Genomic DNA, 22,018 nt, shown 5'->3' with positions numbered 1-22,018 from the left:
TTTCAATGACTTGTTTTGCTTACTTTTCTTCTAGGGAGGCTCAGTTCCTCCAATACAGTGAGGTTACCACACAGTCCCGACTGAACAAATATTTTAAAGAAGTATGTACATCCCTTAGGAGCAGAACCGGAGTCAATCATGTACATATTTCAAACTCTTTTATATTTCTCCTGAAAGATTGAGTGCCCCCGTATATGTAGTAATAACTTCACATGAACTTGGAGTAATGCTTTACATTGTTTAAAGCATAAATATATTTATTGCCTATGCTTCTCAGTCCTACTGATTTGAGTTAGAGCAATAGAATTCCAGATTTAACATACTTGTGATTGTAAAATAAGATGACTGCATCATATTATCCTTTTCCAAGAGGATAGAAGTTAATGGAGTTGATTTATTTCTTTGCAATAGATCAGTACATATACCACTGAATTAATATATCAGAGTTTTGTGTAGAATGCGTAGACAATGTTTTCATGCAGTGGTAGACTGTGAAGTTGTTGCAACTTTTGTAAATAAATCTGAGTTCTCTGCCTTTTAGATTACATTCAACAAAATAAGGTTAAGGTTTCTAATGTTGTAACTTCAGGATCATGGGTAAAATCCTTGCCCCAATGAAGACAATTGCAAAAATTGTGTCATTTGGGCCAGGATTTCACCAATATATTATCTGGCAACCAGAAAGAGCAAAATTTGACAGTATATATGGTATTAATTGAATGTCTGCATTATTTTATAGGTCGCAGTATTAATGTTAAATCAGCTGGCCTTATAGGAAGACATGGGCCTCAATCAAAGCAGCCATTTATGGTTGCGTTCTTCAAGGCAAGTGAAGTGCTTTTTCGATCTGTCCGAGCAGCCAACAATAAAAGGAAAAATCAGAACCGCAACAAATCCAGTAGCCATCAGGATTCTTCCAGGATGCCCAGTGTTGCAGGTAAGATGAAGCCATAGTACCATCTAGTAGGCATCTGTGAGTACAACTGCAAGTTGGCACATTTCAAAAGTTAGGTGCTGTGAAATAAATGTGTGCATTCTCAGGTTATTTGGTCCAATTGAATAATGCAATGATGATTTAACAGCCTCAGCCATCTTGGCTGATGAATTATTCATTGAGAACTTTGGCTGGGAAAAGGTGAAAGATCCAACTCAAATTAAAGAAACAGTCAGTAATAAGATTGAAAATGTGTAAATCAGCCACAGCTACCAGTACATGTCTTGCTGGGTTAAATGTGTACTGTGCTGTGTGAACTTTTAATATACTAGAGGTTGATTGGGTAACTCCGTATACTTTTTCAATGTTTTACCAGTGCAGATGAGCCATCCAACTAAAATTCTTGCTTGCAAATAGCAGTGTACATGCTATGCAGATAATTAAAGGACTTCTTATTCCAAAAGTGGTGAATTTGAACCTTTTGATAAATCACTTAAATGGTTCTTATATGAAAACTATTTTCCATGTCTCATCTTTCAGAGAAGAAAAAGCTATCTAGTGGGATGAGTGCAATCCATTTGTTGTTTTAGACAACTCAGATTTCTCTTGATGTTATAAATCCACATGGTATCCCTAAATGCTAGTATGCCATGTGCAATTTGATCTTTCTTACTTGAAAGGTGTTGAAAAACTCACACAGTCAGACACTAATGCTTACGAGGATGCTCAAGGTGGTTGGTTGTTCCATCAGGTGTCTGGAATTAATTATGGTCAATAAATTATTTCCTGATCTGTTTCCAGTTAGAGGAATATGAAGAACTTGTTTGAAATTCAAGATCTCCCCCTTTTGAAGAAACCTTATTTTTCTTTTTGGGGACAGGACCTGCACATCCAAATACACCTCTACCCCGATATAACGCGATCCGATATAACATGAATTCGGATATAACATGGTAAAGCAGTGCTCCGGGGGGGGCGGGGCTGTGCACTCCGGTGGCTTGAAGAAAGTTCAATATAACGCGATTTCACCTATAACACGGTAAGATTTTTTTGGCTCCCGAGGACAGCGTTATATCGAGGTAGAGGTGTATGTCTCTTTTAGGGGATACTATAGTAGGGTATAGTACTACTGGATCAAGAATTTTTCTTGAAAGCTGCTGCCAGCCGCACAAACATGTCCATTATGTAAGTAAATTAGTGCCCTGGAATGCAGTTTTGTGGCTAGAATTCAACCATAGGGTGGCATTCGTATATTTGCAGAGTTTAGTACAGGTCCTGTGCACCATGTACGTCCCATTCAGACCCTCAAAATAGCAGGTTAAGTGGATCTTAAGCAGTGTATAAGCCTTGTGCTGCTGAGTTGACAAAGAAAGTGATGATCACTTGGGATTGGCTGTCGAAGTGTTTCTGTCAGAGGCTATGGAGATTTACCAGGTGATCTACTGGATCCAAAACCTGCTTTTAAGGTATAAATAAATGTCAACACGCATAAAATGCCACACACAAAAAAAGGAAAAAAAGCTCAGTTAGTAGCAGCTATTATTAATCCCTGTCATGTGGTGGTGGGCTTTATTTGTATGTAAAATATAAATACAATGCTGTGCTGTCCAGTAGGGCAGGGCTTCTTCCTCTTTGCCCCACTCTACATTGAGGAACTGGAGCAGAAATTATCCTGTGAGGCAGGCGGCAGAAATAGAGCATGCATCTTTTCATTGTGCTCAGGGACTGAGAACCTGACAGTCCAGCCTTTGAAAAGCCTCCTCTCCATATATTCAAAAGCACCTGCAAGTTGTTAAGACTTAGTGGTGCTTTACATATAATTGCTCTCTTGCCTGTCTCTTTTGGGTATTGTAAAGTTCTCTCATTTATGGTTTGAATGATCTTGCAGGTGAGTTGTTCCTGAGAGCACTTTATAACCCAAGAAAGAATCAGGCTGGGGAACAATTATAAATAAATAAAACAGACTGGACAGTTTTAAATTATTACTGGTGGAAGGAAAAAAACTGCTTATTGTTGCTTTACATCAGAAAACCCCATTTGATTGTTTTAAAGCACATGTACTAAGAAATGAAGAGTAATTATGGGTCTAAATGCTTTTAGAATTTCAAAAAGGGGTAATCCATTGAGGTTTAAAAATCTATTAAGCATGTTCTAAACCAGCTGAGACATTCAGATCTGGTTTTAGTTGGTGTAACTCATTGTGTCAAGTCAATGGAGTTTTGTCTGCTTACACCAGGTCTGAATCTGTCAAAATCCATTGACTTTAATAGAAGGAGTTGCACCTGTTTACACTTACACCAGATCTGTGTTTGTATCAGTGTGTGTAATTGCAAGATGGTCAGGAATGACTCTAAGGAACTGTTCCTTCCCAGTAAATAATATTTGCCATACAAAGATGCATTTTCCTCTTAGCATAAAATGGCTTTGAGTTAGGTGACATAAATAGAAGTTTTGAAAAGAAACCTACTCAGATACATTGAACCGGAATGACTCCAAAGAAGTAATCACTGATTTCCAGGGTGAATAATACTTCATACATAAATTTATATTTAAAACCATTGTTGCATATTTTCACATTTTTACTGATTCTGATAGTCATAATTCAGTCAAGTAGGCCTGTTTGGTAGTGCTATTCTCCAGTAATTATGTATTTTATTCCCATGCTTATCTCTCGAGAAACTAATTTTAAAATAAGAGGTAGGTAAAGAACTGTTCAGAATTGTAGTGGCAAAAAATCAAAAAGTCAAAAAAATTCAAATTATTTTGGGAGGTTTATCAATGATTTTTTACCAACTTCACCAAATTGTATGAATGTGCCATCATTTTGTAATCGTTTTACTAACTTTGTGAAAGCTCCTCTAAAAGCTGGATAGAGTACATTTTGTAATGATTCATCAAAGCCATTCATCTGTAGACAGCAGTATTCCCTTTAAATCAACCAGGCTTCAGTGTTGGAGATGTCACTGTGATGTTATAGGGGCTGTTTAGGAATTTGTTTTTACATATTATTCAAACATCCTAAAATCCAAAATCTTACAATTAAGGATCTCCTGGCAGTTTTAGAAAGAGCAGTGGTGTTTGCCCAGTGTCCTGATCAAATTACAATTTGGGTAATTATATTCTGCTATTACAAACTACTTACATTTTTCCTGCCACCTAAATTTAGTATGTACTACTTCTTCATTTTAAGTCATGTACTACACTGTTAAAAAAAATGTCATGTTCCACCCTAGAGATGCTTGCATTTCAGTGGTTAGTGAAATGATTCCTATATATTAACAATGACTGCATTTATTTGACCTTTGGTTAACTGACAGCCAGTCATATCCCCTACTAGCCGTATATGTAGTGAGTTGCTCCCGTGCTTATCCCATGACCCATATTTCCTGAATTTCAGGTCTGTTCAAAACTCTTTTGAAAAACGGTGCTGTAATTATATTTAGCCTTCTATATTTCATGTTGCAAAGTGCCTTGGGATTCCTTCAAGATAAAAGGGTCTGTTTGAGCATCAGAGAGTTTTCTAAGTCTTAAAAGCAGCAAAGAATCCTGTGGCACGTTATAGACTAACAGACGTTTTGCAGCATGAGCTTTCGTGGGTGAATACCCACTTCGTCGGATGCAAGCGACGAAGTGGGTATTCACCCACGAAAGCTCATGCTGCAAAACATCTGTTAGTCTATAAGGTGCCACAGGATTCTTTGCTGCTTTTACAGATCCAGACTAACACGGCTACCCCTCTGATACCTAAGTCTTAAAAGTAGTCTTGGAGTTTGTTTGTGTATTTTCACAGTATAGCTGAAGAGCTTTTAGTTTGCATCTACAGGATTTGCTTTCAGGTATTAAATGGTGCAGCTGAAAAGAGACAATCAAGTAATGAGGTCCCACAAAACAAAACTGTTCTGGGGGTTAAGCCCTAGTACCGACTTTCACCATGGCAAACCAAGTTGCTCTTACATTGCCTTGCTTTCATCATCTTTGAACAATTTCCACATCACCCATTACTGTGTAGCTGTACACCAGGCCCTTTGATTAGGGTGTTATTAAGTATCAGTTATAAGACTTGAACAATATCAACTTTTCAAGATCTATAATAGCTATTGTTGCAGTAGTTACTATCTGCAAATGAAGATACCAGTGGCTGCAAGCTTAGTGATAGATTCTATTCAGCTGCTCTAGGGTGTAAGAAGGGGGAGAGGAGAGCAAAATAAACCACTAGCCTTCTTGTGTCCTTGCACAGTGGCAGAATGTAGTCACAATCCCTGGGCTCCTCTGCCCGTTCACCAGCCACTGGAGCTGGCAGGTTCACAAGGGGAAGTATGCTGCATCCCCTGCAAGGGTACAGAAGAAGGTACACTCTCCCAGTGTGCAGGGGTGCAGCAGATCAACACAGCCCCTACCAATGGCCAGTATCTAAAAGATACAGGGACTGTTTCTGTAAACTGAATAGAAAACCTAGTAGTTCTGCCCACTGTGCTCATTCTTGGTCATGCGTAGGCAATGGAGTTTGCAGATTATAGTAGCCTAACTATTGACGTTTATTAGAGAGATAAGGCAGGTGAGGTAATACTTTTTATTCGGCCAACTTCTGTTGGTGAGCGGGACAAGCGTTTGAGCTACACAGAGCTCTTCTTCAGGCTAGAGAAGGACCTTGAGGAAGAGCTCTGGGTAGCTTGAAATCTTGCCTCTTCACCAATAGAATTGGCCCAAGAAAAGATGTTGCCTCACCCCCTGTGTCTCTAATATCCTGGGACGAATGTGGCTACAACAACACTGCAAATACCTAAGCTTATGTCAGTAGGTCAAATTTTACTCCAATTTATACCCCTGCAACTCCATCAAAGTGAATGGAATTGTAAGTGGTATAATTACAGAATTTGGTTCCTTATCTCTTTACCTGTTGTGTAACCCCTGGCCAAATGCCTCAGAGTCAGGTAGGTTTGGTGGGAAATGTTGTTCTGCATAAGCCACATTCATGCTCCTGTTATGGTTGCTGCCATTTGTATAGCACAGGATTTAGTCTTATTTCTTTAACATTTTGCAGAAGACACTAATTTGGGAACTTCCTTTCTTGACTTTAACCCAATCATTCTTACCTTTTGTTTTTGTTCTCACGAGAATTAGGTTCATTTCACTCTCTCACCAAGTCAAGAAAGACATTCCTACTTGCCATATTCTCAGTTTCTTCTTTTCCCCCTTACAGCTAATTAAAACTGGGAAACTCCTTTTTGAAATACTCCTGCACGTTCACGCAAACAAACAAAATGTGAATAAGAACTATATATTATATATAGTATATATATATATAATGTTACTGATTGTAACAATCTGGCAAAAGTTTTCTTCTTGATGTTGACAGGTCTATACTTAACCTCCCTCTGTTGAGTGAAAACTTTAGGGCACATGGTTTAAATCCAATGCAAGAACACACTGCAAAAAGCAGAATGTATCCTCCAGGCCCCTCCTTCTGTTCCACACAGAGAGGTGAACTTTGCAGTATTTCTTCAGTTCTTACTCAGGTGCTACTTCCATTTTGGTCACAATGGAGTTGTCTAGCTGAGTAAGGGATTAGAGGAAAAGTGTTTTTTCTTTCTTTAACTTGTCCTGAAATAAACAAAAAAAACCCAACCAGCCTTTTCCTCAAAAAGTGGTTCTGAAAAGGGGGGGAAATAGTAATTTGGCACAAAATGAAATCTATATTTTAATAATGTAAAGGCAATGATGCAAACTGACATCTACCCGGAAATTCAAAAGCAAGGCTATGGTATTTTTTATTCCTGATGCTATGAGATAAGAATGGAAAAACATGCTAAACAGTGTATTTCCTGGATTTTATTGGTTGCTGTCACACTAATTAATTAAGCATATGGTACTTTGTGATAGTAAATACAGGCAGGTTCATATGTCCCAACTTCCATCTCTTCTTTAGAAACCAAAATACTCTCTGACTGCCAGTGAATATGCACAGGAATAACAAATCTGATTCCCTTGCCCTACCCCCACAGCTCCTTCTGCCACATACAGATTTGGAACACGACTGCAGTCCCTGGATGGCTTAGGTACAAAGTTTACTCAGTCATAATATCCCATGGTTTTGATGCCTGACAGAATAAGCATATGGACCTTGAAGCTACAGAATGTGAAACTGGATCCTTGGCACCAGATCCTGTTGTAAATGTCACCGTGGCTACTTTTATGTAATGTTACATTACATACAACATTTGTCTTATATAAAAGGCAGAATTTAGGGAAGGAATATGAATTTGCTTTAGTAGTTTAGCATTCTAAATAGGTGTGTGGTTAGGTAGGTTTCAGAAAGCGATGTGTCGAATGCATGTCTGCATATCAAGTATCCTGGGACTTTTTCACATCCACACAGCATTAATCTATTTCCTTAAAAGTAGTTTTTTGGGGATTTTCAAGACTGAAGATATCTGAAGTGATGCCATATATATTTATTATGGAGCCTTCTTCCCACAGTCGTAGGGCCCCCTCCACGTTCTTTTTGGTGCTGAAGGTTGTGTGTTAAACATGAAAAATTGAAAAAATTAGAAATTGATTCCAGAGCTCAGTCTGATGGAAAACTTGATAAAGAATAATTTATTCGCCAGCTTCCACCTGTTTTTCCATTTGTGGACCATTTACAAATGAATTGTGACTTTATCCTACATGTTTCTTTCTGAAATTATTCAGTCATGTTTTTCACACATTTCATTTATACTATGGCTTTCTATTCTAAAGTTAGTGCCTGAAATTTGAAATGATACATGGCATTGTCTTTATTTCCTTGTTGAATGAGTATAACTCATAATCTAGTTTCTTGTATGGTTTTTCATGGAACATGAATTTAAAATTCATTTTGAGAGTTTGAGCATGCGAGCTCAAAATTCATCTTCAAGGAGCATTAAAACTAGTAAAATATTCATAGAAAGTTATCAAAGAGAACTTGATTAAGATTTTGAACTAATATTAGTCCTCCGTGTATTTGCATTATTAACCAAGGACACAATCCTAGTGGTGAGCACGCCAGGTCAATCTAGAAAAAAATTATTTACAATTAAGCTGATGTTAATGAGACTATTAACATGTTTAAAGCTAAGCACATACTTCAGCATTTTGGTGATCTGAGCTGGAGAGCACTGTGCAGAATCAAGCCCAAGTTCTAACCAGAACCTTTAATGGCTGTACCTATCTAATGTACCCGCAGGACATGCCAGAGCTATTCCAGGCAAGAAAGCCTAACCATGGCATTCCACAGTACATTAAATAGAACAGGCTGGAAAATGAAATTATTTGTCATCAGAAATTTAAAAAAAGGCCCCCGGCATTTCCCAAGAAAATGTGTTTAAAAAGACAGACACACAAACCTCTGCCCTGAAACCTCCACAACTTTTGTTTTTTGAAAACCATTCTCAGTTTTAAAAAAAGTCAGTTTCTGAACATTGACATTTTTATTCAAAACCCCAAATTTACCAAAGTATTTTGGGTTTTCAGTTTCCAGGAAGGATCTTGATGTTCTTTTTCCAGCTTGCAAAATTATATCTGCCAATATCATCAGACCTGCTACTTCGATAGCTAGCAGTTAGGCAGTATAAAAAGTTATTTCCCATAATCCTGAATGCATTATTTCCACTCTGTACACAAACTATGCCAGCCTGAGATTGGGGATTCTGAACTTCAAAAAATTATATTGACTTTATGGATCAGCCCTAGCTGTAGAAATCAGAGTATTTCTGTTCCTTTGCTTTGTGCAAGTTTGCCAAGGAACTTAAAATAGCTGAATCTTGTCTTCCAGAGCAGTGTGTCTGAACAGTGTCTTTTTCTTTCTGTAGATTACAACACAAGTGAACAAAAGCAAGCCTGTAAAAAACATGAACTTTATGTGAGTTTCCGTGACTTGGGATGGCAGGTATGGATACCAATGCTCTTTCCTATCAGTGCTGATTTCTATAATCTCATTTACAATCTACCATCTGTTGTAGAGGGATTTTCCCTGGTGGTAACTGGTGTTGCATTGAAGAGGCAAGAATTCTCAAAGTGCACTTTGTAATGATGTGTGATCTTGTATGCAATCCTTTGGTAGCAGTTATAGAGCTATTTGTGTTTACAACCCACTGAGTCCTGTGGGAAAATAGCTGATGAGTCTGTGTGAGAAATACCCCAGACATAAATAGGTTTATAGCCCTGATAAATTAATAGTTTTTACTAGAGATAGGCCCTAAACATTACTCCAGATCTGACCACCCTCTGTACATTGGTGGTGTTGGGGTTTGAATCTGCATCAGAATCCTGCCACTCAACCCTCTTGCAGTATTTGATCAAACCTAAATCCCAGCTCTGAACACCCCTAAACTTCATAGGTGCTGAAACTAGGGGTGCTGCTGCACCCCTTGGCTTGAGGTGGTTCCATCATATACAGTTTGGTTGAATGGCTCTCAGAACCCCCACTATACAAATTGTTCCAGCACCCTTGCTTAAATTGTGGAGTATTTGAAATCCAGATCCAGATTTGGCTTGAGTCTCTATCTAGTTCCTGCACTTGCTGTGTAATGACAGATGAGAATTATACCATCTGGGTTTGGAGCCATGTGGAAGCAGAACTTTCAGCCCCTATAAGGTGTCCTGAATCACTCAATAGCGACCCTTTTATGCAGTCGTAGTTTAACAGAAAACACGGTGCCTGTGGGGCCATGAAAGCAGAGGTAAGGCAAAAAAAGACAGAAAAAATACAGGCTCTGCTGGGTTCTTCCAGAGAAGCAAAAGCCGTCTGCAAAGGAAATATTTTATTAAGGAAATAATGGGAAGGCCATCAGCAACTGATTTAGATAACACATTTCAGGTTTCCATGTATACTTAAATTCCCTCTGCAATATCAATTTTATACAGAATTCATTTTTGCTTCCTAGATGTGTAGAACTGCTGTGCGCTCTTAAACAGTTGCAACATTATACCACAGAGGTAGTTTCATTTCAGTGATGGTTGATGTGATTCCTATAAATAATATAAAACACTCGTTTAAAACTAAAGTGTTCATTGTTAGGTGTAGTCAGGATGTAATCCCTAAATATGAGCTGTGGCATATACTTAATTGTCTCTAACACTGTACTTGGTTTTAGCTATAAGGCCAAAAAGAATCAACTGGCTAAAAATTTCAAATTGGATGGCTTAAGTTAGGGTTCTAAATCCATATTTAAGCACATAAACAGAAGTTGAGTGGGTGATATGGATATAGCTGTTTAACTTTAGGCACCCAAGTTTTACATTTTTGGCCACTGTTCTTAGGGTTATGTCATCTGCCTCCAATGTTGGCTATAAAGGGGCTTAAAGTACTGGAAACCCCACTAAAAAGGCAAAAAAAACTGACAAAGAGTATTGAACTTGAGCAGCATTAGCTTCTTTTGACTCAGCAGAAGTTCCTTTATGTGGTTAAAGGAGAATCACTCTGTGGCATCATTCCCACCAAAGCCATTAACGTTAATTCCTTTGTTTTCCTGCTCAGTTTGGCCGTCCCCTTGGAGGGAGGAGAGGCCAGCCTAAGGCAAGGAAGAACTGGACTCCTGACTCATGTGGTGGGATTGTGATGAGGATCTGAGTAGTAATCTGAGTAGCAGCTCTTGCACAAATGCCTCTGCCCTCTATGGTGTCCCTGTGCTATTTGTATGTGGCTCATGGGATATCCATAGGATTAGCATGTCAAGCACCCTGCCAGATCCATAGGCAACAGGGCCTGACACCCTCAATGTTCTTTGGAAACACTCTAGCTTCTAGATATCTATCTGAGATATTTATAGGGCTCCTATTACTGTAGTATCTGAGAGTTTTATCCTGACAAAACCCCTATCAGGTAAGGTAGTATTGTTATTCCCATTTTACAGAGGGGGAACTGAGGCGGCACAGAGTAAGTGACTTGCCCGAGGTCACACAGTAAGTCTGTGGCAAAGCAGGGACTTGAATGCAAGTTTCCCAATTCCTAAGCGAGTGCCTGACTTCTGGACCATCCTTCCTCACTACATGCATGTTCAGAGTTTTCCAAGTACCCGGTACTTATTCTCCCACAGATTTTTCCACAACAGGGCCCATCGTTTGTAAGGCACTTTGAGATCGTGGGCAAAGCAAGGTTTCACAGAAAATGTAAAATATTATTATTTCATGAAAATGTTGCAGCTTGTGTAGCTCAGATTTCTCTAAATACATACTTATAAAAAGAATAGATATTTTCATAATGCGAGCACCTAACCAAGTATAACAATTCAAAAATGGATCAGTGAAACTAACAGTGAACAGGACTACAGTGAAAATTGGGTTAACCCCCAAAATATGTGCTTAATGCTCCCCTCCCCACCTCAGCCAGGCCATTGGGGAATTCAGCAAAGAAAAATTCTCTAAGTAAACTTTTAAAAATACCTTTTTCTCTTTGTGAAAAATTATCTGTTTTATGGCTTGCTGAAAACACCCAAAACTGATCATTCTGTGACATCACTAATGCCACCATCTCCCATGGAACTCCTGAGACCATAAATACTCTCAGGGGCAGCTCCAGGCCCCAGCACGCCAAGTGCATGCTTGGGGCGGCATGCCGCAGGGGGCGCTCTGCCAGTTGCCAGGAGGGCGGCAGGCAGGTTGCCTTTGGCGGCATGCCTGCGGAGGGTCCGCTGGTCCCGTGGCTCCGGTGGACCCTCCGCAGGCACGCCTGCGGGAGGTCCACTGGAGCCGCGGGACCGGCGACCGGCAGAGCGCCCCCGGCGGCATGCCACCATGCTTGGGGCAGCGAAATGTCTAGAGCCGCCCCTGAATACTCTTAGTCTCAAGCAAATCATAGGGATTAATGGCATTGGATATGCCAGAGAATGATGCATTTGGGATGTTTTTAGTGAACCAGAAATAGCCTGAGAATTCATAGGTGCTGGAACTAAGAGTGTGGGGGATACTATAGCACTCCCTGGTTTGAAGTGGTTTCCATTATACAGGGTTTACAGTTTGGTTCAATGGCTCTCAGCACCCCCACTATACAAATTGTTCCAGCACCCTTGCGAGAATTTCAAAGTGGTAGGAAAAGTATCTTAAAGGCTAGTTCCAATGTATTTCTTTGCTAAATTCCCTCGCCGGTTGGTTAGTTGGGGGTATTCAGTACATATTTCTAGGTTTAACTCAATTTTCATCTTGGTTTTGTAGGAATTAGGACTATTTTTTCCCAAATATTGTATTTCTGTATACGCCTTATTCAGTCATCATGGATCCAAATTAAAATGATAGTGATACAGTTTTCAATTGATTGAACTGGGAAGGATTGAGATTGTCTGTCTGTTTTTGTTATTATTTAGTTTGTTTATGGTTTTATTTTTCAGGATTGGATAATAGCACCAGAGGGCTATGCTGCGTTCTACTGTGATGGAGAATGCTCCTTTCCGCTCAATGCCCACATGAATGCTACAAACCATGCCATAGTTCAGACTCTGGTATGTCTGTTAGATCACTTTTGTAACATGCAAGCAGTTTGGGACAGGGAGCTACATCTTCCTCTTGGATTATTACCATTGGATTTGGATTAATTTGATTGGATTTGGATTAATTTTGTTTAAATTACACCCTCGTACAAAAATTTGTACAAAAGCATTAGTGATTGCAATGGCTAGTGGATGAAATGCCCAGAAAGCCCTGTCTGATATATTTATATTCTGTTTCTGACCCAATAATGCATGAAAAAGACTGTCACAGCACTCAGGGGTTCTGCTGATGCAAAGGCGGATTAAGGTTTTGTAGAGCCCTGGGACAGAGCAAATGAGGCCCCTTCCCCACCCCTTCCACCTGTACTCCCTCCCCCCATTCCGCTCCTTCTGCCTGCGGCCCCACCCATGGCCCAACCCTATTCTGCCCCTTCCTATGGCCCCATCCCATTTCATCCCCTCCCCACTGCGGCCCCATGACTGGGGAAGCTCTGTCCTCTCCCTCTCCCAGTCAGAGGCCTGGGGCAGCAGCAGCATGTGAGAGCTCCCCCAGCCCGGAGACTGTGGCAGGGAGTTAGAACTCCTCCAGTCCTGGGGCTGCAGCCAGGATTAGGGCACAGGGGCTTCCCCCACCACACCTGGCATTCCTGTTGGGGCGCAGGGATGCCCATTTTTGGGGTGTTCCCAAATTTACCAGGGCCCCTGGGCATGGGCCCCGTTGGCCCAGTAGCTAATCTACCACTGTGCTGATGTAAAGCAAAGAGGGGCTTCCTCCCTGCTACCAAGTGGTTTATGCACCTTTTGAAGTTTCTCATTAACGTTCACACTATTGTCTCCAGTAACTTTGACCTGTGGCTGCACAGCAGCTCTCGGTTTTCAGCTGTTATCAGAAAAGCCTCCGTCAGTTGACTGGACTGAATAATACCTCTAAGATATGTGAGCTGATGCAGTTGCAAGCAAGAAGCGTGCTGTGTGCTGTCATGCCGGGCTCCCAGTTATGATTATGTTATGCCGGGCTCCCATTTGGATTTGATTCTCCGCTTGGTGCAGCTGAAGTGTGAAGAGCCTTACAGCCACCTTTTCACCTCTCCCAGTCCTGGTTCCAGCTGGGGGTCAGGCCAGCCCAGCACAAGATGGAGCCCCATGGGATGTTCTGACTGACTTTGCTGGAACAGTCCCCTAGGAAAGCTTCGGTGGGAGCTACTGGGTGCTCAGCAGTTCAAAAAATCAGGGAACTTATTTATGTGCCTAAATATGGACATAGGAGTCTAATGTCAGGCTCTCATTTTTCATTTACACTGGCTGAGGATATGACCTACTGCCCGCGCTCTGCACAGCATATATAATTAAAAGACAGACCGATGAAGGACAGGGGAAAGGGCTACAATGGACAAGCAGGGTGACTGGGATCATGGCAGGCACATTTCTTGTTAGTTCCATTTTTAACATACACTAAATGTGCCTCTTCTCCTCCCACCCTTCAATCCCCTCGCCCCCGGCAGTCCCCAGCTACAGAGTTAATGACCTTATATTCTTCCATTCCAACATTCAAGCCAGCAAGATCCTGCACAGAGAGGCAGAAGGGGACACGAGGAGGGGAGGGAGGGAGTCAAAGGTGGAAGTAAGCAATGGGCTGTGGGAAAGGGATTCATTTGGAGAGGGAAAGTAATGCTCTTTGGCAAGAACTACGGCAATGTGCATATGTGGTGATGATGAAGAAAAACACATTTACAATAATAAACTGTTATTTCTCTTCAGCTATTATGGCAAAGATTGCCTAGAAAAGTTGCCAAGCTTCAGTGAGACCTTAGATGACAGTTTCTCTCATGCAATTACGTGTCATAGCAGGGCAACTTTCATGCATGCACCTAGTTTTTGCTGAACTCCCCCATAGTTTCTTAAGGGCAGGGGGGTCAAATTGTACTGCACATGCATTCTATTGGGCAGCCAAATATCCAGGGGGCTAACTGAATTTTAAGTGTACATAAATTAGCTGGGTCAGCAGTAGCCAAACACTTTGTTTGAAATTATACAGATTATTTAGATTTACTCAAGATGTTCACACAAAAAAGGGAGAGTTTGGGAAACAATTATTCATACACTCTCCCCCAATCCAAATGTAATCAACTCCTGTCCATGGTGATTGCACCATTCTGAAAAAGCAGCTTTGTTTTGGGACAAGATTGTTCCTTGAAACCCTCCCAAATATAACTGACTTTTTGGTTTGGTTTGTAACAATCTTTGGTCCAGCACATCTTCATTTGTGCATGGGGCTAAGCTGCTTTTTCTAAGGTGTATCCATAGGAGTCAAAAAAGCGCTGGAGTCCCACTGACATCCATGGTTTAACTCCTATTGACTTCAATGGAAGCAGAATTAGGCCAGTGCTGAATGCTTTTGAAAATTCCACCTTAATAATGCTTTTTAAACATTTAAAAAGTGAATCCTCACTACAGTACAAATACTAGTATCAGTATTATTAGAGATTGTAAAATTTGAATCAGGATGCTGCACATTGAAAGGATGTGTGTGTTCAGATCCAGGGGTTGGCTTTTGTTCCATCTCTAATTATTATTTCTATTTTGGAGATGGAGAAAGTAAGGCAGAATGATTAAGAGATTTGACCAGGGCCATATATACAGTCAGCGTCAGAGCCAAAATTCATGAGCAGGAGTTCCTTGCGTCCAATTCTGCACTTAATACTCCAGGTCAAGCTGCCACCCTTGCTGCTGAACTGTCAAACCTGCTCCCCGTCTCTGACCTATAGTGGTGGGAGGCCGAATTAGCTGCTTAAAAGAGGAGCTGGCTCACTGGCAGGCAGCCAGGGTGTAGCTTGTGAAGACACTAGCTTCTTCAGCAGCAGGACTGGCATCCCTAAAATATCACAGAACTCAAAGCTAAGGGGTTCAAAGGCTCAGGAAGCTGACCCTGCATGGCTCTGAGTAGAGATTGCCCGGGCAGAGGAGATAAAATCACGGCAACAAATTCCAAATCCTCATGACTAACTTACATTTTCAAAACTATCTACAATGGAATAGGTGAGAAATGTATTTAGTGAAAGCTAAATTTAGCCCCAATACCCACACGGGGTTCCCAGAATTGGGATGCTGGTGGCTGTGGGCTTGATAGAATCCAGAAGCTGGCTCTGGGCAAATGCCTGCTTAGAAAGAGGACAATATTTTTTTTCTCCAATATTTTGCTTGTCATTAGTTAATCAGTTTTGATGTGTGTGTGTGTGTCTGTCTGTCTGTCTGTCTACATCCTTACTAAACTAATACTTTGGGATTTATTATTGCTCATTTTGAAAGATCTTCTCATAGTAACAGTTACATAAAAATCACTTCCTGATTGACTGTTCTTGGTCTGGCAAAGACCATTGGCTTATATTACTGCTAGAAAGATGGCTATAACAGATTTTAAAAGACTTAACATACAAATGAAACCCATTACCGCTGAAGTCTTAACCCATACCGTAATAGTCTCTTGCCCTCTCTATCACAACTCCCTTCTCTCTGGTCTCCCCAGTCTCCAGCTAGCCAGCCGTGTAGAAAATTATTTCCAGCCTTTTTTGAAGGATAGAGAAAGTAAGTATGTTTAGTTGCCCCTATTTTCAGTTATTTTCACTATATCTCCACTCATTTTGAGATGCTGCTCAAAATTGCCTTTCTTTTATTTAACATTCCACTGGAGTACAGCAGCCTACCTCGGAGAATACCCTCTCTTTACCCTTCCCTGCATCTGACACCCATCTTTTGGCTTGATTCTGCTTCCCCTGACAAAATTGTCATTGACTTCAGTGGGATCACAGATGCCAAGGCAATAGAGCACCTTAAAAATATATAGATGCTGACAGAGAACCATGTTTTTAGAATTGTCATAGAATCCAGACATACTGTGTGAGAGCTTTTGCCTCTAATTTGCTGTATGGAACAAACTTCCTTTCTCCCTCTCCATTGAGGCTCTGATTCAGGAAGACAGTTTAGTTAAATCAGGGACTTAAGCATATGCTCAAATTCTGCCCTGAATAGTGATGGTATTAACCACATGTTTAAGTGCTTTCCTGAATCAGGACCTATCTCCATTTCTTTTTCAAATCTCATCTGAAAACCAGTTTTTTCTCTTGGCTATTCCTCCTAATTTATCTCTCCATCTGCTATTATTGTATAACTCTATCTGTAAATCAGTAGAGCATTCTGGAGGTGCGCTTTTTATGAAAGTTGCTAAATGAAAAAAAGCTGTAACTAGAGAACTCTGCAAATTGAATAGTTGTGTTTTCCATAGATTTGCCATTACACCTTTCTAATTTGGTCTATAAGCAATTTCGCTCTCTCTCTTTCAGGTTCATTTGATGTTCCCTGATCACGTACCTAAGCCATGCTGTGCACCTACAAAACTGAATGCAATCTCAGTGCTCTACTTTGATGACAGTTCCAATGTTATTTTGAAAAAATACCGAAATATGGTGGTGCGTTCGTGTGGCTGCCACTAGAATAAAAAACAAGAAAAAAAATCAAACCCAGTGTTTGTTCAGAATTGTAATCAAGTCAAAATACAATTCTTGCTAGTGAAAAGGCATCCCTAAACTTATTCCATTTCATGTCATCTCTCATTTAATGTACAGTAATGTATATAGTAGCTTTTATTTATTTAAAGGTATATAGTTTCTTTTCTATGGGTGAAATTTCAAAACAGTTTATTTTATGAGTCACCTTACTATGTTGGAGAACCTCCAAAGCTGTTTTTCAATCCATCTCACTGAGACCTTTTTCTGTCCATTTCAACATTTTAAAGTAAGACCTTTGTATAGTTTTTTTTTTAAGTTAGAAAGCCCAGAACTCCTGTGACTGTTATATTGTTAAAGGAAATTGAATACATTTGGTTATGTTGTGCAAATGAAATACATACTTGGATATTTATTTAGAAAAGGCACTAAAAAAAGAAACTGAAGAAAAAATGCTTGGCTAAACATATTTTTTCTTTTAGAAGTTCTACTCCATTAGGCAAACTGAAATGTTGAACAGTGTTTAAATAAACAAACAGTAGGTAGAACATAGAAGCTGAAAGACTGCACAGAATTGTTATAGCCATTTTCTTTAACAGAATCGGTGTAACTGGAGGAACATGTTACGTCTTGGCTTGTGGAATTTTGCAAAAGGCTCAAAGCTTCAGGAATTCTATGGAGATCGGCTTGAGTCTGTGCCTATAACTTTCCAAGTTAACTCTAAACATTTGTAGTACAACCTTCTTTCCTCAAATAAATTGGGAGTTTATTATCTATAAGACTACTGCTGCAGATTTTTTTTGTGTTTACTAACAAAAACAATAAAAACTCCACACTCACCTGAGTCACCTTACCATATGGGCAAGAATTAATATATGTGTGCAATGTGTAAAAGATTAAAATTTGGAAGGAATTTGTTTTCCTTAGCTTCCTTTTCTTGCTGGGTAAGGCATTTAGGAACATTGGAATTGCCATACGTGGTCAGATTTGTGGTTAGTCTAGTGCAGTATCCTGTCTCTGACAGTGGCCAACAGCAGGTGCTTTAGATGAAGGTGAAAGAAACCTTATATGGCAGTTTTTAGGATAATCTCTGTGCACAATAGGTCCTCTCCTAATCTCTAATCTTACTATCTCTTCCAAAACTTGTTTGCATTAACTATTATACTCTGGATATTCCTGTTACCATATAAATGTCCAATCCCTTTTATTGTCTTGCTAAGTATTTGGCCTCAATTACATTTTCTGGCAGTGAGTTCTACAGTCTAAGTGCACATTGTGTGCAAAAGTATTTCCATTTATTGGTTTTGAATTTACCATCTTTTAATTCAGTGATTATCCCCATGTTATTATTGGAGAATAGAAGGTCCTGATTTCCCGTCTCTACAACCAGTCATTATTTTATATAGTTTTGTTGGGAATTGCCTCAGTAGAAATATTGCTATATTAGAGTGTTATTTAAAATGAATAGAACACACCCATTTCTCATGCCTTAGAGACTCTTTTCATTTAAATCCCGATTTCTATGGTTATTTAATGCACATTCCACAAAACACAGACTATTGCAGAATAATATAATCAGGTGTGTGTGTGTGTGTTTTGCAGAAACTAATTTATTTGATCTCACTGTTGGAGTAAACATACACTTAACTTTTTGAAGAATTAAACGAGGTGTTTTATTTTTCAGTCACAGCATTTTCTCCAAACATTACATTTCAATTACTATTTTATACTTTATGCACCTCCATAACTATGTCTAATTGCAGTTCATGTACAATAAGGTATATTAATAATGTTTCTTCGATGAATTGCTGTTTGGGGACTACTTAGATAATGAACGTTAAACTGCATGGGGGATACTTTCAGAAAAGTTATGGGTTTGTTTATGAATCAGGTAAATGGTTATGATGTTTTTTAATTCAATTTATTCTAAATAAAATTTAATGGAAACTGAATTTGGTGTACATTAAGTAATATATTTTTGAATAGTGATGTACTATTTTGAGAATAAGAAACTGAAAATTATATTATTCTTTAAAATGTGCTGTTGGAATATGTTTCTATATTTTAAGATCTAATAAACCTGTAATACTAATTTGCTCTGCTATGCTTTTTTATTCTGAGCCATGTTATACTGGAAAGTCAAATTCATGTTCTTTAAAAGCTGGAACAAAAGAGAATGGCCATTACTGTGGATAATGTTTGCTGAATTCCATGTCTTAATACTGACGTGTTGCAAAATGGCTTTCATTTTGTTACTTTAAAGACATAATTATTATTTGAACCATGTAGAGTATTAATAACAGTTTTACAACTCTCTAAGCTACTAAAACAGCAACTGAAGTCAAAATATAGCACAAATAAGGAAGGATGAAAAAAAATGCTCTGGAAATTCCTTATTAGTCCTTCCTCTGTTTGAGAAGAAAGACAATTGGCATCACTATTTTCACATACTCCAAAGAAATGCATACATATACCTTTGGGTTTTAACACACACATGTTCAACCACACCTTTTTCCCACAGTAGCTGATGTAACACTTTCCACATTTCTGTCCTCTGAAAAATACTAAATAAATGATTACGGTCATTCCATTTCCATTCAGGATTCATAAAAGAGCATTTCCCATTTTAATCAGTTAAAATTTTCTTCATCATCCTTAGAGACCGGAAAAAAAGAGTTGATACCTAATAAACCTACTGAGCTAAAAACAAAGAGAGAGAAAATATATATTTTATCTCTTCAAATTAATTGCACTTTATGGGCCAGAGCCTCAGCTGGTGTCAATCAATGTATTTCCAATGACTTCAATAGAGCCAATTGCCACTTATACTCTTAGGGCAGGTCTACACTTAAAAAGCTGCAACAGCACAGCTATACCAGGTGCACCCCTGTACCTCTTCAGTGAAGACACTCCTATGCCAACAGGAGAGCTTCTCCCATTGGCATAGTTAATTCACTTCCATCAGAGGCAGTAGCTATGTCAAAAGGAAAAGCTGTCCTGTCAACATAGCACTGTCTACACCTGGGGGTAGGTTGGTATAACTGTGTCACTTGGGAGTGTGGATTTTTCACTCCACTTGAGTGATGCAAGTATTCTGATGTAAGTTTGTAGTGTAGACTTGGCCTCAATCCTTATCTTATTCATAATGTTAATACCATGGGCGGCGCATGAACCGCCGGATGGGGGAAGGTAGTTTCCAGCCCCACTCCTTCCACCTGAGTCTCCGCCTCTTCCATCCCCACTGCTGGAGCCCAGAGCCCCTCTTCACCATGGCCACTGGCCCCCACCCTAGGCTAGTCCCCTCAGCCCCAGACCACCAGGAGGGCAGGCAGCGGGCAGCCCCCACCCCGAAACCTTGGAGTGCCGGAAGGGTGGGTGGTGCAAGCCAATGCCTAGAAGGACTGGAGCCACATGCAGGGCCGGTGCAACCCATTAGGAGACCTAGGCGGTTGCCTAGGACACTAGCATTTGTGGGGGGGGCGGCATTTTGGGTCCTTTGGCTGCGACTGCAGTGGATGGATCTTCAGCCGCCCCGGTCGTCGTCGGCATTTAGGCGGAGGGACCTGGGGCGGGGGGGGGGCATGGGGAGGGCCACCTGCAGCAAGTAAGCGGGGGCATGGCACGCAGAGGAACCGCTCCCTGCCCCAGCTCACCTCTGCTCCGCCTCCTCCCCTGAGCACGCCGCCCCGCTCTGCTTCTCTCCCTCCCAGGCTTGCGGCGCCAAACAGCTAATTAGCGCCGCAAGCCTGGGAGGCGGGAGAAGTGGAGCAGCGACGGTGTGCTCGGGGAGGAGGTGGAGCAGAGGTGAGCTGGGGTGGGGAGCTGCCGCACGGCTCCCCGGGCCGGGGGGAGCTGCCGCGGGGTGGGGGGTCGCTCACGGCGGAGGGGGAGTGCTACTGCGGGGGGGGCCTCAGGGCGGTGGGGGGGTGGGGAGCTGCTGCGGGGGGGGGGCGCCTCAGGGCGGTGGGAGTCGAGAGCTGCCACAGGGCTCGATGCGGGGTGTGCGCGCAAGGTGGAAGTTTCGCCTAGGGCACGAAACATCCTTGCACCCGCCCTGGCCACATGCAGAGTTGGTTGGGGAGGTCTGGGGGTGGTGCATGGGCAGGGCCATGCCCCGCTGTTTGAGGAGGCACAGCCTCCCCTAGCTTAAGGTATCTGCCACCCATGGTTAATATCACTGTTAGAAAATCTCAGCCAGAATCAAGTTACTACCATACATTACTTACTTTTCTTTCTTAGCCCTACTCATCTAAGTAAGGGTCAGAATTGACCCTTTGAGTGGTTATGATGCATATTTAACAATTCTATTGTGGTAGCACCTGGAAGCCAAAGAGGTTGGGACCCCATTGTGCTAAGCACTGTATAAGATAAAGTAAATAACAGTCCTTGCCCCAGCCCAAATTTTGTTACCTTGATGCTGGTGTTATAGCTGCTACCTTGGTAGGTTGTCAGCCACGTTCTGTTTGGAATCTACTTTCCTCTCCACTTGCAGTAGAGGGTAATGGGGCATCTTTTTAAATCTATTTCTTCTGTTCCATTTTGCTTTCCCTGAGTTCTTTTGAAACAGCTTTATGATTAATTGTCTTTGATTCAGGAAGCTTGTTAGATATTGACAATAAGGTTTTTGTCCTTTATTCATGAGTCTCTGAATTATTGATCCAAATAAAGCATTTTAGGTGCTGTGTGATTCTCTAACAGTTTGAAATCCAGGGCTTTTGTAAATAAAGTTCTTTGCGTTCAGTACTGACTTTGTTGTTCACACATTGGTCTGTGCATATTAAGAGTTTGACATGTTGTACTTGTCCCTGGTAAATGAGCCCCTGGTATATTATAACACCTTATCTGTGACTGCTGCAGTGCATCTGCAAACATATGACCTGTAAACAGGAATTTACAATGTGTTATTGAATTCTTACTCAATATTATCTTCTTCAAATAGTGTTCTTATGGGTGCTCCAGTATAGGTGTGCTTGCGTCCGTGCACTGCCGTTTGGAGAACTTTAAATCTGTGTCCATTTGGCCCACATATGCGCTGTCCCCGCCTCATGCTCTGCCAGGAAGCTAACCAGCATGCACGGGCGAACCCCCTTTCAGTTCCTTCTCAACCACCTCTGGCTAGAGACTGAGCTATTAGCAGACCATTC

At 40.8% G+C, this 22,018-nt stretch overlaps 1 protein-coding gene across 2 annotated transcripts in view; it reads left to right on the top strand.

The window, feature by feature from the left end:
• Window positions 1-18,966, top strand: part of BMP5 (bone morphogenetic protein 5) — an 83,564-nt gene extending 64,598 nt beyond the window's left edge. For both annotated transcript variants that reach the window (XM_045011750.1, XM_045011749.1), the window contains exons 4-7: window positions 740-937; window positions 8,764-8,840; window positions 12,277-12,387; window positions 16,713-18,966. In XM_045011750.1, the coding sequence (XP_044867685.1) occupies window positions 740-937; window positions 8,764-8,840; window positions 12,277-12,387; window positions 16,713-16,862 (536 nt within the window). In that variant the 3' untranslated portion in view covers window positions 16,863-18,966. The remainder of the gene's footprint in view (window positions 1-739; window positions 938-8,763; window positions 8,841-12,276; window positions 12,388-16,712) is intronic.
• Window positions 18,967-22,018: the final 3,052 nt, after the last annotated feature.

This window comes from Mauremys mutica, chromosome 3, assembly GCF_020497125.1.
Source record: "Mauremys mutica isolate MM-2020 ecotype Southern chromosome 3, ASM2049712v1, whole genome shotgun sequence".
NCBI classification, from domain to species: Eukaryota; Metazoa; Chordata; order Testudines; family Geoemydidae; genus Mauremys; species Mauremys mutica.
Note: the sequence above shows the minus strand (reverse complement) of the source record. Positions and strands in the feature narration are given on the sequence as shown.